Source organism: Caretta caretta, chromosome 10, assembly GCF_965140235.1.
Source record: "Caretta caretta isolate rCarCar2 chromosome 10, rCarCar1.hap1, whole genome shotgun sequence".
NCBI lineage: Eukaryota > Metazoa > Chordata > Testudines > Cheloniidae > Caretta > Caretta caretta.
Genome location: NC_134215.1, coordinates 66,122,632 through 66,139,917, shown reverse-complemented (window position 1 = coordinate 66,139,917; position 17,286 = coordinate 66,122,632). Strand labels below are relative to the sequence as shown.

General features: G+C 36.4%; 1 protein-coding gene across 3 annotated transcripts in view; it reads right to left on the bottom strand.

Annotated features, from left to right (window-relative positions):
• Positions 1-1,045: 1,045 nt before the first annotated feature.
• SPPL2A (signal peptide peptidase like 2A) overlaps positions 1,046-17,286 on the bottom strand; it is a 48,781-nt gene continuing 32,540 nt past the window's right edge. The window contains exons 9-17 of one of the 3 annotated variants that reach the window (XM_048867138.2): positions 16,586-16,667; positions 16,203-16,277; positions 15,030-15,086; positions 14,784-14,837; positions 14,253-14,352; positions 12,883-12,960; positions 12,367-12,527; positions 9,985-10,018; positions 1,046-3,700 (exon numbers count right to left, since the gene is read on the bottom strand). In XM_048867138.2, the coding sequence (XP_048723095.2) occupies positions 3,669-3,700; positions 9,985-10,018; positions 12,367-12,527; positions 12,883-12,960; positions 14,253-14,352; positions 14,784-14,837; positions 15,030-15,086; positions 16,203-16,277; positions 16,586-16,667 (673 nt within the window). In that variant the 3' untranslated portion in view covers positions 1,046-3,668. The remainder of the gene's footprint in view (positions 3,701-9,984; positions 10,019-12,366; positions 12,528-12,882; positions 12,961-14,252; positions 14,353-14,783; positions 14,838-15,029; positions 15,087-16,202; positions 16,278-16,585; positions 16,668-17,286) is intronic. The other 2 variants (XM_048867136.2, XM_048867139.2) reach the window with 2 other exon arrangements.

The following is a 17,286-nucleotide window of genomic DNA, read 5'->3' as shown; positions in this document are numbered from 1 at the left end:
GCCAGAAACTGGGAACGAGAGACAGGGAATGGATCACTTGATTACTTGTTCATTCCCTCTAGGGCACTTGTCATTGGCTACTGTCGGAAGACAGGATACTGGACTAGATGGACCTTTGATCTGACTCAGTACGGCCATTCTTATGTTCTTCTTTCTTCTCTGGTAATAAACTTTTCAGGGTGAACTATATTCTTAGAACTATGCAAACCACTCATCAAATGAAGTCCTCTGTGACACATGTAAAGCCATTACCATCAAAAGAGTTGCAGAGGTGTAATGGATTAGAAATTTGTAAGTTACTGTAGTGGACTACTCTAGAATACAGAGGGACTTCCCTATAGCTAGAGTGGAAAAGTACAGTAGTTAAAATATAGGGTTTGATTCTGCAAACGCTACCAGGCACAGTACTTGTCATGAGTAGTCCCACTAAATCATGCCCCTGAAAGCTACACAGCAAGTGTATGCTGGACTCTTAGTATTGCCAATCAAGTAAATGGATTTAACTCAGAATTCACACAGAGGAGACCAGACTTGATGAGTACCTCCCCTAAATAAGAAGGTGCTATTTTAAAACAAGGCAGTTCCTTTTCAAAATAGAATTGTACTTTAAGAGGCTTTAGACAGTGGATAAAGTTTTCAGATGTGTCTAACTGACTTAAAAGCCTTGGGCTTGTATAGCGCTACAGCTCTGCTGCCGTAGCACATAAGTGAAGATGCTTCTATACCGACAGGAGACCTTCGCCCATCGGCATAGTTAATCCACCGCCCGCAAAGGCAGTACCTATGTCAAGGGGAGACGCTCTCCTGCCAACATAGCACTGTCTATATGGAGGGATAGGTTGGTATAATTGGATTTTTCACACCCCAGACCAATGCAGTTTTACGTAGATATAGTTCTGCAGCGTAGACCCATGAGACTTAGGCGAGGAGTTAGGTTCCCAAGTTACTGGTGCACTTTTGAAAATTTAACTATGTATCACTATTAATATGGTCAATAGTACCAGTTTTTTTTAAAAAAAGACAAAGAACAAAGCAATTACTCAAATTACTTTTTAAAAGACAATTTATTAAAAACATTCTTAATGTGATCATTTAAAAATTGCCCGGGAGGAGGCTGTTGTCAGTATTCATACAATGAAAAAAGTTAAAAGTACAATTTTATATTAAGTAATGCTAGTAAGGCTCTTAGTGTAAAGAAAAGCCCAATTGAAAGTATTAAACCACCTAAACGTCTTAAAACAAAATTGAAAATACACGTCCTCTTGAACTATTCATAAAATATGTTTCAGTAGTCGACACTAACCACTTACATACATTAAACTTTAATCTTATTGATATTTTCCCTAAATCAAGCACAAGCATTAAAAAAAAAAAAGTTAGTTTACATCCCATCAAACTGCAGCGTGTGTGAGAAACCTCAGAGAACAGTAATTAGGCCTTGAGCAATACAGACTTCTCAGAGCAACTGCTGAACACATTGTTAAAAAAGCTGCCAAACAGCTCCTTAATTTACACTAGATTGGTTATCAACTAGTTTGGAAGTTTAATAAGAAAATTAGAGATAGATTCCTCCAGAGGGAAAAAACACAGGATAATTTTACATGAGTTTATGAAGCCTTTAAAGTTTGAAAGTCCAGCAAAATGCCAAGTTTTGATCTCTTAATTGCTTATGAAATTTTGAGATACTTCTCCCTCATTACTACTCCCTCATTACTACTCCATTTTGACCGAGGTTGGGCATGTCAAAGCTAAAATTTCACTACAGCAATTTAGCAGTTGGCACTAGAAATAGAAAGTAATTTAAAAGGACAAAAAAAGGACTTCTTACCTTATTTTTCTGTAGAGAATTTTTTAATCTGATTTCAGATTACCTCAACATTTACTGTAATGCTATTAAGCACTGAGGTATTTCCAGTGCCTGAAATTGATTGTAATGACTAGAGTCTACTGAAGAGGTATTGGATAGCTCGGAGAATTGATAATGGAATGGGACAGCATTTCACCTTGATGTAGCCTAGGTACGTTTAGCTCAGGATAGTATGAAGTGACCACTACCACCGTCTGAAAGTGGTTTTGTGGCCATGGTTGTTTCAGTGCAGTTACAACCAAATAAAGCAGCTAAATCACCCACATCAGCTGGCATACTTATGGTCAGTCTCTACAGAAAGGTCAATGATTGACTGAGTTGTGGAGACTAAGTGGGATGGTTGAATCACTTTAGTGAGATGTTACGGGGAAGCCTACATTGCCATTGCTCATGTTGTGTCTGCTGTTGAATTGCAGTTATCAGGGCTCTCACTCTGGCACTTACTGTAAGAACTTAATTCACTTATAGAAAAGGAAGAAGATTTGCATTTAAATGCTACCTGAAATTAGCAGTGGGTGAACTTCAGTGGTTCGCAGTTGTAGGCTTCCGCAAGTCTCTTTGGTCAAAAAGTGTTAGCATAACTGCTGTTGTCATATTATGGGCCTAATCCCTTGGTATCTCCTCCATTTGCAGTTTCCACAAGAAAATCAAGTGTTCACAAAATCAGACTCTCCTAAACGTGGATTTAAGACACTGTCCTTTTTAATATTTTTAGAACATTTCAATAAAACAAAACAGAAATTAAGATTAAGTGACAAATTAAACACATGCTTTGGCCTTAACATAGGAAGGATTACTGCTACTTATTTTGTACAGTATCAACTACAGATAATTCTTAAAACTTCCTCTCCAAACTTCAGGACTGGGTGGGTACAGATCTGGAGGATTCTTCTCCCTCTATAGGGGCCTGATCCTACACCCATTGAAGTCTACGGATGCAGGATCAAGGCCTGGGGTTCTAGGGCAAGTTGCCAGGCCAGAGATTCAAGGCAGTCAAGAATTCCAGAGATTTTTTTTCCCCTAATTAAAGAAATTCTAAGAAAGAACAAACTGGAAGTTTGGGTTTTGCTGTTCTCTTGGTTGTTAGCCTGTATTTAGATTTCTAGGCAATTGGATAAAGAAACCAAAGCATCGAGTTTAGTTTATATTGTATATTGTAGTTCTATTTTCACTGCTGACTGACAGAAGGGCCGATGTGGGGCAGAAAATAAAAGCATGTTGAGTTGCACCATATCCACCTTTATGGCTTATGTCATGTAGTTTAATATACAGACCTAGATCAGTCAGACAGTTGCACTACTATTTATAATCTCATTAACACAATCTCTGCATTCAAAACTTTGAGAGAAGTCCTGTGAAGGGCACTTCTAATTCCTAGTAGTGGAAGCCAACCAATTTTAAACAAATATCAGTCAGAAAGTCACTTTATGACCAGTGGAGATGGGGGCAAGATATACTTGTATAAAAATATATTGTATATAACATGTTTAGAAAATTGCATAGACAATATTTTTATTTAAAAGTGATATAAGGCACAGTTTTACTAAATATATTGTCTGTTAAAAAAGCAAATCTATTTTAATCTCTTTGACATAATGTAATTAATAGTACCCTTTCCATAAAAATATGTGCAAGTGTAAAAAAAGAATTTTCATTTGGAACATGAAATACTCTAGTGTAAATGTTAAATCAGTCAATTTTCTAAAGTTTATTTGTATAAAATCTGACCACCACTATTTTAGATCACAATCTTCGGTGTTATTGTTCTCCGGACTGTTCACTGGCGGTTGTAGTGCTTTCTTCATTCGCTGTATAATCTAGATGTTCCATCATCTAGGCAGAAACAAGATTATTATTTTTAAAATACTAACTTCTTATTGGTCCAAACTTTTCATCTAGTTAAGAGAAATTTAATTAAGTAAGGATTAGAGTGGAATTAAGCAGCATACAGTGAGGAAATTCTCTGCACAAGACTGAAAAGGAAATATCCAAGCTTATTTTAATTAATTAACACTTTGCACCATGACAATGCTTTTCATTTAAGGATCTCAAAGCGCTCTACAAGAAATGAATTAAAAGCCTCAGAACACCCCTATGAGGGAGGGAAACATCCATTAAAAAAAAATTGACAGTTGCATAAGCAGACCAGGGAAGCAAAGCAACTTGTTCAAGGTGTCACAGTCACTGGAAGAACTGGAAATAGAATTCAAGCATCTTATTTAATATTTAAACTTCGGAAAATCCTTTCTGAAGAGAAAGGGTTAGACTGGCTTCACTGCAAATAAATACAATTTACAACTATGGTATGTAACCTATCATTTAAATCAGCTTTTGTACCAGATGAGTGGAGGATAGCTAATGTGACACCAATTTTTTAAAAAGGCTCCAGACGACGCAAAATTACTCAAGATATTTAAGTCCAAAGTAGACTGCAAAGAGTTACAAAGGTATCTCACAAAACTGGGTGACTGGGCAACAAAATGGCAGATGAAATTCAGTGTTAATAAATGCAAAGTAATGCACATTGGAAAACAATCTGAAATATACATACAAAATGATGGTCTAAATTAGCTGTTACCACTTGAGAAAGATCTTGGAGTCATTGTGGATAGTTCTCTGAAAACATCCACTCAATATGCAGTGGCAGTCAAAAAAGCTAACAGAATATAAGGAACCATTAGGAAAGGGATAGATAAGACAGAAAATATCATAATGCCTCTATATAAATCTATGGTACCTCTTCAATACTGCCTGCAGATCTGGTTGCCTCATCTCAAAAAAGATATATTGGAATTGGAAAAGGTACAGAGAAGGGCAACTAAAATGATTAGGGGTATGGAACAGCTTCCCTATCAGGAGAGATTAAAAAGAATGGGACTTTTCAGCTTGGAAAAGAGACAACTAAGGGGGGATATGATATAGGTCTATACAATTGTGATTGGTGTGGAGAAAGTGAATAAGGAAATGTTATTTACTCCTTCACGTAACGCAAGAACTAGGGGTCGCCCAATGAAATTAATAGGCAGCAGGTTTAAAAACAAACAAAAGGAAGTGTTTCTTCATACAACACACAATCAACCTGTGGAGCTCTTTGCCAGGGGATGTTAACTATAACAGGGTTCAAAAAAGAACTAGATAAGTTCCTGGAGGATATGGCTATTAGCCAGGATGGGCAGGGATGAAAACCATACTCTGAGTGTCCCTAGTGTTTGCCAGAAGCTGGGAATGGATGGCGGGGAGGATCACTTGATGATTGCCTCTTCTGTTCATTCCCTCTGAAGCACCTGGCATTGACCTCTGTCGGAAGACAGGATACTTGGCTAGATGGACCATTGGTCTGACCTAGTATACCCTTTCTTATGTTCTTACATTGTTCTACCATTTTAACCATACTGCTTACACACTACTTGTCATCCATAGCCAACCCTTGCCTGTTTTTGAATCCTTTGTACAATTCTTCAGCTTTACAACCAACAAGTCTCTTACCTACAGACAACGATTACATAAACATAATTATGATTCATATTTGTCAAGCCTAGAGGTGATTAAGATCACCCATGTATTTAGGTACTGGGGAAAAAAAATTTACTGATTTAATTCAAAATCCACAGATTTCTGTTTTGTGATGGAAATTAATGTTCAAATTGGGACATTAAAAAGCAAAGCTGGATTTTTTGTTGCCATTTCCATTGATAAGTAATAAGCAAGGCATAACAAAGGTATAATTCCATTTTTAGTTGTACCTGTAACATGCACATACATACACTCAGGGTGAAATCCTGACTCACTGAAATCAGTGGAAAATTTCTCACTGACTTCAGCAGAGCCAGGATTTCACCTTTGCAATCTGACCTGAAAAGACACATCAAGAGCTTTCTGTGATTCTACAGATGCAAAATCCAGTGTTCTGACAAATCACCCAAAGCCAAAGCCCCTCCTAGGCGTGTCTACACAAATTAAGCATTGGAATCTATGTTCAGAATGGTGAAAATTTTTTTTTACATGTCTTTCATCAGAAGTCCAATCAAGCACTACCACATCACTCTGTTAATAATGCATACCCTCCTCTATCCCACTTAGTCTGAGATCATACGTGCAACACTGAGTTGGAAAAGAACTTATTAACTGTTTAAAAAAATCCTGCTAAACAAGCCAGTGTTAATTATGGGACCAATTCAAAATCCACTGAAGTCAATGGGAGCCTTTTCAATGACATCAGGTGGTTTGGGATTAGGCACATATTAACAATAGTGACGCAACTGATTATGTGTGTGTGTGCACGTGTATATACACACACACACACACACACACACACACCCCCCTCACATCTGCCAAGATCCAAATGCCAGATACAGAATGAATGTGAGTATTGCAGATTGCTTAAAATGACAGGCAATTTCTGCAGAATAAATGTTCTATAAACTCCATTTCAGGATCCTGTATTATTTCTTATATACTATATGTATGATGTGATATAAAAATGTTTTGCCTCATGTTTTCAGGATGGCTGCACTACTCATGACCATGTATTTTGTATGTTTTTTTTAATAGAAACCATTTTTGAAATGTTTTGGTTAACTGAACAATGGTTATTGAAGCTCTTTTTCAAATCCCTTCCAATCTGTAAATAAGGGTGTTGAAGTTACCATGGATCCCCTAATGAGCAGACACTGGGGGAAGAGACAAATGATAAATATATCTGAGAAACATAAGCTACCTAACAGAGCTTTTCCATATGTAAAGTGTGACAGTTTTACGGTCCAATATCACAGGATCCTCTCAAGCCAGAGGCAAGTGCTGAGTCCAACACTGAAAAGCGGAGACTCTCCCATTTATAGTGACACAAAGCTCCTATTTCTACCACAACAGGCAATGAGATACTTAACCCAAGATGTTAAGGTCCTGGGTCACAACACTTGTTTCTAGCTCTGAAAGGTCCTAAGATATCAAACCTTAAGATAGTGACATTTTTGTACATGGAAAAACTCAATTAGGTAGTTTTTAAAATGTGTTATAATTTTCTTCTGTTTTGGGGGTTTGTGTAGTAACTCAGGAAACCTGGCTTTAATAGGTGGAAAGTTAAACTTCCAACTAAAAGTATGATAGAATTATTTTAGAGATTTTGTCTGATGTGGCAGATACAGAATACTTAATAGTATGGTGTAGTATAAAGGTTTTTCTGGCACCTGTTTCAGATGACCAGCTAACTTGCCTGAGAACAAGTCAGTCATCCCAAACTCAAACCAATTAAAAAATCCCCCCAACCTTATAAAATGTACAGGTAGACATGCACACCATAATGCTAAAGTCTGATGATGTTATAAGAAACTACCGCTAGTTAATCAAATCTGTAGCTTGCAATTATGACCTTGTGTGATTTAAGTTACAGAACTAATAAAATGCATACATTGTGCAACATGTCATGTTATTCATATACTGTACTTGTTTGTCAATATCCAGTATAACAGACAGATAAGCGAGGAAGGGCTCACCACACAAGCCAATGACTTATGTTTACAGGCTGGGAAAAATTTGGAGAGAGAAAAACAATGATCTCCTAAGTCTCTCAGACATTATACAGTTAATATTGCATTTTTTTTTTCTCCAGTGGGAGAAGTTTTACTTTAAAAACACCAAGAACAATTTTATAGGCTCCGCTAATACAAGCGCAGTAAAACAGGTTATGGAAGAATATTTGGATTAAATCAATAATTGGTGATAAATATCAGACCAAAAAAAAAGAAACACATTTTCCATTTAGCTACACCTGTGAAACATAAGCAATCCAAAAGCCCAAATCATTTTTTAAAAAGCTATGCAACCTTACACAGAATTGCTGCATACTTAAAAAATGAACGATTTACTTTTCCAAGTAAATCATGTATTTTAGTGAGTCATGAAAGCTTTTCCTGTGTGCAATGATTCATTACAATTCCCAGCAGACTACACCTTAAAAGGTCAGAAGCTGAAAGTAGGGTTGCATCATTGTGACCTGTGAAATGTATGCTAACATGCTCATTTCTAAGACTTGAGCCTCAAAAACTATCTCAATGTAACCTCAAGGAAGAATTCCACAGGAGAGGTTGAAAATTCATGCTGATAACACTGTCCAAAAAATAAGAACATGTACTCTTGTGGCAGAGTGAAGGGAGGAGGAAAGAGGGCGAAGAAAGTGTGTTTAAAGGTTAGAAATCCAGACTGCCCATCCCATTTTAATTTGCATTTTAAGACTTCCGCCTAGTTACTAAACAAACAATACAAGTAATCTTGGATTTGTGGCATTCAGCTGACTCTTTACTTCTGTGAAATCTGATCTGACTATTAATGTTGCTTAAGCAAGTTCTGTATTTAATTTCATGTTTCTCTTTTCAGAGGAGAGGAAGATAGATCATGGTTCAAAATATCATATTTGCCCAATAGTGTTCAGTCTCCCTTCAGAGTTAGTTCAGACTACTAGCAAATAAAAATTAGGATGTTTTTAGAAAGCATAATAATGAGCGGAGACTGTGGATAGTATTCCAGTACAAGACCACTACATCTGCATTCTAAAAATCTCCATGAAATTTGATTGGAAAATGTATATTGCTCACACACTGTAATCCTTCTCAAAATGATAAGCACAAAAAAAGTAAACAGAGGAAAAGCAATTAATTTACATTATGTAGTCAGGCATGCATTTTTAGCATTATATTTGGAATTATGGCCAAAGTGATTACCATTAATGTTAATAGCCAAGAGCTGTATGTGTGTGAAGTATCATGTTATTCCAGATACTGCACACTTAGGGTATGTCTTCACTACCTGCCGGATCGGCGGGCAGCGATCAATCCAGCAGGGATTGATTTATTGCAGCTAGTCTAGATCCCCAAGCGCACTCCCATCAACTCCTGTACTCCAGTGCCACGAGAGGCGCAGGCAGAGTCAACGGAGGAGCGGCAGCAGTGGACTCACTGCGGTGAAGACACCACGGTACGTCGATCTAAGTACATCGACTTCAGCTACGTTATTCATGTAGCTGAAGTTGCGTAATCTTAGATTGATCCCCACTCCCCAGTGTAGACCAGGGCGAAGATACTCATCTCAGGCTTTGGAATAAAACTGCTTAATCATCCTCCTGTAAGCTCTGAAAAGATGTGTAACAAATAAGGGGCAGGGTACTGTGCTGAACCATGGTCATCACAGGATCCAAGACAGTCAAGAAAGGCAGCACAATATATGGCTGGATATGGAAGCTCTTACCTAGTAATGACTATGAGAGAATATTCACACACAGACAGTAGTATACAAGAATTATATGAGGCACTGAGCCAGATGGAAATATCTGTGGGGTATCACACAGGTAAGGATAGCAAGCAGTGTAATCAAACACCAATCCAGTGACTCTCATGGCATCCATGGAGATCTGGTGTATTGAGTAGTAGTGAGGTACACATGGCCTCTCCACCATTCTTATGAAACATGCTTCCACTTGCTCTCAGCCTGCATGTGCCCTGAATTTAGACTAAAGTTTAACAATACTCTCGGGAAAAATGTAATACCTAGAGAGCAGAATAACTCTCGTAATACGTCTTCAATTTTACATGTTAGAATTTTTAAAACATTCTCACCCTCTGTCAAAAAAGGGCATGCTTTAATTTTTGACAAAGGATGGGGGTTGTTAGGGGAAAGACAACAGAAGGACATCCTTCAGTTAGTTCCATGACATGTTTTTATTGCTGTGGCAATGTAGTGGAAAGTGGCTGCTGCTGCTGCCGCCATTACCCTACCTGAGTGAAAAGGTAGCGAAGTTACTGAAGAAAATGTGTACAATTTGTTTTTTGGTTGTTGTTTTTTGGAGGGGGGGCAGACTCTGTCCTTTAGTAATACTCATTTTTGATACAGTTATTACCAGTAGTTTGCTTAATTATTCAAATTCCACATTAAGAAGTATAAGAGTCATGAAGATTTCAGCCTTAAAGTATATAATCAGAAGTTCTCATCTGCCTTATATTTTAAATGAATTATATCCAAAAATGGAAGGAAAACAGGTGGAAAAAAAGATTGAAAAAAAGAAAGCAAAAGAAAAGAACGGATGAGCAGATTAATACAAATTTCACTAAAAGAAGACTATATCACACCTTGTAGTAAAGGCTTCCTGGAGGAGTCCAACACCTAAATGAAATTCACTCCATTATTACAGTCATATACAACAGGAATGTTTCAAGACAAAACTAAAAACAAAAGAATGATTTAGTGATAGCAGCATCTAGAAAACCAGAGCTATTGTGTCAAATGACACAGTCTAGCTTACATTATACATTAATGACAAGATATTAGGCATCTTCAAAGGTGATTTTCTCAGTGTGGGCGAATCCTCACAGGCATAAAGCGTGTGCAGCAGGTACATCAAGGGTCCCCATCCAGCCCAGTAAGGACTGCTCCAGCTAATGTATTCCAGTGCTATTTCAGCCCCCAGAGGCCTCAAGTTTACTCGAAAGGTGGCTGAAAACACACCTTTCCTCCAGCTGCACTGAGCATTAGCGACTGAAGATTTGGCCCCAATATATTTTTTAAAATAAAAAGGTATGTAAAGAAACCATTTCTAGTTCAAAATACAGAATATGCATATACTGCAGGAAGTTAAACTATGCAATAAAGATCTGAGATATATAGGATTCTCTGAATCTGAAGATGCATTGAATAAGATCCTCTGAAAAATATAAATTGGGTGAAATAAAGGCAAAGAAATCCTAAAACTGTACAGAAGAAATTGAGTAAGTGTCTCATTAAGATCACACAGAATGTTTAAATCTCAGCCAGATCTCCAATACGTAAATCAATTTTTGTGTGTGTGCCAAAAACTTTGACCCAATAACAGGGCCAAGTTCAGAGCGGTTTTAATCCTTAAAAAAAAACCAAACAAACAAACCAACCCCACTGTTGAAAAAGTACATAAAATAACTACTATGGCAACATAAACCTTCCAAGTATGAATTTTGTTAGAGGAAGTGTGAGAAAAATTTTTGGTAGCTAAAAAACTAGAAGTTTTTAGACCAAACATACTAACAACTTAAGTGAGGAACATTATATTGTTCTCTCTGAATGAAGTTAACTATAACTCTCTACTCCCAGAGGTAGTAGACAGGCAATGTAGAGAGGTCACCTCCATGCCATGTCAGCTCTACATCTGGATGAGTGGTTTCAGAGGAACAGCCGTGTTAGTCTGTATTCGCAAAAAGAAAAGGAGTACTTGTGGCACCTTAGAGACTAACCAATTTATTTGAGCATGAGCTTTCGTGAGCTACAGCTCACTTCATCAGATGCATCTGATGAAGTGAGCTGTAGCTCACGAAAGCTCATGCTCAAATAAATTGGTTAGTCTCTAAGGTGCCACAAGTACTCCTTTTCTATCTGGATGAGTGTCATCCTATATTATATATTAGCAAAAAAAAAAAATTCTTCCTGCTTTCCTTAACATAGCTATCTGAAAGTCAGTTAGTAAGAGCAATTTCTCTCAACATAAATCAATTGTTCTTGAAAATAGCAGTCCATATTCTGACCAGAGTTACCACACAACCCAGTGGAAGGAGATACAAAAGATGGCTTTAAGACACCTTTAAATTCTCCCAGTATTCTTGGATTGTCCTACTGCTGAGCCAGTTCCCAGAATAAATCAGAGTAACATCAAGGCTCTTTTTACATATGCTAGCTACCAACAGCTCCCAAGAGATTGCAGGGACATAGAGATGCTCTGTCTGTGACCCCTTTCCATGGGCCTGGTGCCTTGTGCCAGCAGCCAAGAGGTGAATGGCATATGAGCCCCTATAATTCTCACCACCCAAGAAAGAATCAATTTAGGCAGGGGAAATCCTCGAAGTGTCAGTTTACAACTGCTTTGTGCTGACACAGTGAGACACAAGTTTTTGATTGTAATTGATATTTCTAAACCCACCCCCCAGTCACAAATGGTCACTTTGTTGCAGAATGGCATTTGTGATCATGACAGCATAAGACCAATGCAGAAAACATTAGAAATTAGTTTCTAAACTAATGTTAATGTGTGTCCAATTTTTTTTTTAAAAGTGTATTCTAATACAAAACTATTGTAGACCAGAAACTGGTTTCCAATTTAACATTTAGGTGCCATATTCAGTGTTCCAAATGATAGTATCTTTGAGCCATCATCTTGATGCAAAGTGTTGAAAATAATACACATTCTGGCACAATTCCTATTGTATTCATGTGAAAAATGTCATCTGTTTTGATTTTTCATATTACTGGACTAAGCCAAATATCTGTATTTTCCTTTAAATCTTGTTCTATCAAGTTGACTTATAGACTAAAACATACTTAGCTTCTACAAAAGGCTTTTTCTGTTAATTAAAGAAATGCAATAAGCACCACTAATACAGATGTAAAGTGACTGGCTACTAATATATTACCACATACTTATTCAAGGAAGAATACACACAAAGTTTCAAAACTGTCAGAACAGTTTTGTATGTATGTATTCTACTTACCTGATAGCTGCTACCTTGCCAAAACTTCTTCATCTCCTTGCGTCTCCAGGCAACAAGTGAGCTGGTAAGGAGTGTACATGGTACCAAATAGAGAAGAGCTGGTTGTCCCATCTTCATCAGTGCCAGAACAACAAAAGTCAACACCATGCCAACAGCATAAGCTATTAAAAAAAATTCAGGACAGCTACTGAATAGTATACAGCAGTACATCACTCAATGTATTACAGATATCCCTTGCATACAGGACTAAAACTATAGCTATTACAGGATTTTCCATTTGTTTATGTAAATGTGCAAAAATAGTAATTTCAGTACACTTTAAATATTCATTGACATTTTCAAGAGTACTGATTTCTATAACGATGCAACTCAGATACAGACAAGTAAAACAAAACTAGAGATTAAAATATTGGCAGTATTCACTTTTGTAAAATTGAAGAAAATGATCTAGTAATTTCACAAAAGCAGTTTACAGAAAAATACACTTTGCCAAAATACTGTATTAAAATTATTTACCTATGGTGCAGGAAACATAATATACAGAAGACGATCTTGTCTGAATATCAAATCTTCGACAATAGGCAACCAGGAGACCTAAAGAGAGAACATGCAGAAAGTATTTATTGGAAGAAGTTTAAGTTGCCATAACATGAATTTACATTCATACTTCCCATTAGAGCAACAATATGGAAGAAAACAGTTAACTATAAAATTGTAAGTTAAATACCGTGGACAGCTAGAAGACTATTAGTTTTATTTAAGAAATCTTAGGCCAGGTCTATACTTAAAAACGTACATCAACATAGCTACTGTGCTCACGGGTGTGAAAAATCCACACCTGACTCCCGTAGTTATGCCAACCTAACCCCAGAGTAGACAGAGTTAGTTCAACAGAAGAATGCTTCTGTTGACCTAGCTAGTGTTGCTCAGAAAACCCCCTTCCATCACTGTACTGAATCACAGTGGCATGGCTATGATGCTATAGCTATGCTGCTATAACACCTGCAGTGTAGACATGGCTCTAGAATAAGCCTGTCTCTAAAGTCAATATCCCCATTTAAATGAGCTAATGTGCTTTCCATTTAATATAAGCGACAGATCTGCACAGTGGTAACAAACACCCAATATTTTGCACGTATGCAGTGCCTTCCATCAAAGACTCTCAACACACTTGAATTAAATTTTGCCTCAGGACAGTAGAGAAAAATTAACACTCATATTTTACAGATGAGAAAGTCAGACAGAGGTTAAGTGATTTCCCCAAGGTCTCAAAGAAAGTCCATGGCAGAGCCAGGTGCAGAACTCAGGTTTTCACAAGATAAGCCCTTCTAATCTTTTGTAAAGTGCTGTGAGATCTACTGATGAAGAGAGCTAATTATTATTATGATGTTGATTAAAATGCAAATATATTTTCTCCTTCTATAAACACTGTAGAAATAATTTTGTTTATGTAGTATAAATTGTCTTTTAAAATGAGGATTTTGTATTGTACCATACATCATATAATTAGAAATTAAATGATGATAATCCTTTGCCATGTTACATTTCCTGTAAAAAACCAGCTTGATTTAAGATCACTGATCCTGATTATTATTAATGGCACTATATTCTACAAATACAAGTGCCATGAAAATATATATTTGTAAAACAATTATATAAAAAAGCAGATTGTTTTACAAATCTTAAAATACCAATTGTACTTAGACTACAGACTATTATAAAAATACAGATTGTTTTACAGTGCATGTACATAGATCAAAAGCTAGAAATCAGAATTAAACTCTGGAGCAGGCCTGAAATATAGAAAATCCACTTTGTAAATCAGGTTATTATGAAAAAAGGGTCACAGATAATTTTGTTTATAGCTGCTAAAAACATTTCTTTACCTGGTACAATGATGTCCCCGAAACCCAGTAGTGAAAATGGCATTCCACATAACGCCAGTGCAGAGTATTCAAGTCGAGGTACCCTAATAACGACTGGTAACTGTAAAACAATATTTTTAAATCCCACATAAATCCAATCTAAATCATATATTTTTTTAAAGAAACATTAAAATGATATTAGAACTACTTATTCATCTAGTTTCTGAAAAACATCAAATTAGGAAGAACCTGAATTAAGAAAACAGGAACCAACAAACTGAGTGTTTAAAATGTGATTTTAAGATTTAGAGTAGAAAAAAATGGATTTGCAATTTTACAGATCATATAAAGTGAAAAAAATTAAGAACAATGTAACCACAAACAATGGGAATATTAGATATGCATTGTTATCCTGACTATAAGCTATTGACGAACAATGATATCCAGGCCCTGAAGAGGAAAATTTTGAGAGTCAGGTTTTCCCCAAAAGAATAGCCTTTTCAGAGGATGCAATTTAAAGTCCAGTGAACATATCTGAAATACAATCCTTACTTTCTCATGGGGAGCTGAGCGTTCAGCAGGGCCTTCCACCAAGTTTCCATCATTCTAGGATCAAACCCAAGTCAACAGGTATTTAATACTTAAACAAAAGTAGCAAAAGCTGGCTATATTTTGTGAGAAAATTATACCGAAAAGCTACTTGAATTTACTGACTTTCCATAGCTAATTCAGTTAGTGTAATATCCTGCACATATGTATTCACATTGCATTCATACTACAGAAGAAGACTATTCATACCTTTTCACTGTTTCCAAAAGGACCAGCTGCAACTTCAATCATTATACTTTCCCCATTCTGAAATTTAAGGTTATTTTTAAATTAGTGAATTAATACTTATTTAAGTATATAGTGTAACACTTCAATATTACAGATAGAATTGCTGCTTGCACCTCAGTGTCCTATAATCCTCTTAATGTACTACTGTATGCAGGATTATTTTGTCCAGGACATCATCTAGCAAACCCATTCAAAATGGAATGCACTGATCCAAAACAGAAGCTGTTCAAATTCCAGTGAAGTGCACAGATTAATGAAGTAAAGATTTATGCTTTTGTTTTGTATTAAAAACACAGTCAGACCTAAACTGGCTACTATAGTTTGTTTTCTGATGAAAGCAGCTAAAGTTTTATTTAGCTGAAGAATCTGTCAGCAATCTACTCCTCTGCCATTGTATCCTTGTTCTTTCTACTTTGAAATGTGGGCACTTGCAAGTAATTTGTGCCACAGCACGTTAAAGAATCCGCATTCTACAAAGCGCCAAAACCTCAACTGATACATAAGGGTCTGAAAGCAAAGGATGGGGTACAGTAATAAAAGTCAGAATTTAGACAGGATGCAGTAATAAAACTGAGAATTTGGAAAACAGCAGGCTGCTGTATGACACTGACAGCATTTATTAGAATGTCGACTATAGCAAGTAAAAACAGAGCAGGCTTTTGGGGGCTGTAGCACAAAACAGATATACAATAATTTACTGTGAGATCCATTTTTGAACGATTAATGACCATCCTGAGGCTGGTTCCCGTCCCCCGCCATTATATCAATGCTCCTTACCTCCTATTTCTACTATAATCCCTTTGGATGTTCTACTGCTACTCATCCCCGCTCCCTAGGCTGCATTTTGCTTGGATCCACCTTATTTTCACTACATTGTTTCCATTCTTTCCCCTTTGTTTTGAAGTTTAAATTAATGAGACAAACATTCCTGTGCAACCCTTCATTTAGATGTTGGTAGACTGAGAAACTGAGGAGAAATTACTTAACAGACAAACTCTTGGGAGTAACAGACTTTGAGTATCTAGAATGGTAGCCATGTCTGGACAATATTTAAATGCATAAAATTCAATCCACAATATATAAAATGCACCAGGAGGCATCCATACCACAAATCTATCAAAACTCTGGACCTACCTTGGTGATAAATGGAGTTATGAAGACGAAAAATACATCGTACAAAAGAAGAAGACCTAGAAGTATCACACATGACTGGCAAACAGAAAAGGAAACATTAAACACAAATTTTCAAAGACTGCATGATATTTCTCATTAATACAGCAATCCTTACTAAATGCCTAGAGGTTACCTTTAATATTCTCTCATAAAATTTATGAAAACATTTTCTATTGGTAGTTTTAGTTTATGATTTATAAAAAACATTCTGGTGAGTCCTTTTGCTAACTTTAATGTTTTTGGAAAAAAGGAAACATTATTTTTCATTCTTTAATTTACCTCCGGTTATTAGTATTTCTACGTGCATACCAACATGCTTTATTTAGGTAAACTGTTTACTGTACCTTAAAGTTGGGCATTTTCAGTGTTTTAATAAAGTTTAGGCAGAAAGCAACTCCCAAGATATCTTGTAAAATCCAAGCCCACCTACAAAAAAAATGAACCTTCTTTACATTTTATTTTTCTATATTTTCAGAGTACTGTAGGTTTGTTTGGTCTTGTTGGAAGAAAAGCCAAATTCTATAATCTTACAGCAAGATATTATAACAATGACTGAAGTCTAGTTTTTATACCTACTTATTGATGTTCATTCATGGAGCACTGTCTTAACTTATAAAGTCACACTTCTAACTAAGTCTTTTATCTGCTATTGTAGCAGGTAATATTTAAGACTACTTTAATGGAAAAAGGAGCAAAAATATTCAAATTTTGTATATAGTCAGTTTTCTATTCACCATGTATAAGCAATCAGGCTTCATTCCTGCAACTTCTTGGAAATGGGTAGGCTGCTGTGCCCATGCTGAGCCTCAATGGAAATCTGCAGGGCTGCAGTAGTCAACTCACTCAAAAGAAGTTTCAGGATTGGAATCTTAGTAAGTTTCCCCAATTGTGTGGGGGAGAAGAAAGTTTTTTTAAAAATGGGAAAATATGGTTGTAAGCCCCACAAAAATGGCCAGTGGAACTCAGGTACTAGTGCAGTACCCGAAACTACTTTGAACTTATTTTAAGAGTAGATTTCAAGTTCATGGTGTCCATTTAAGGGCCT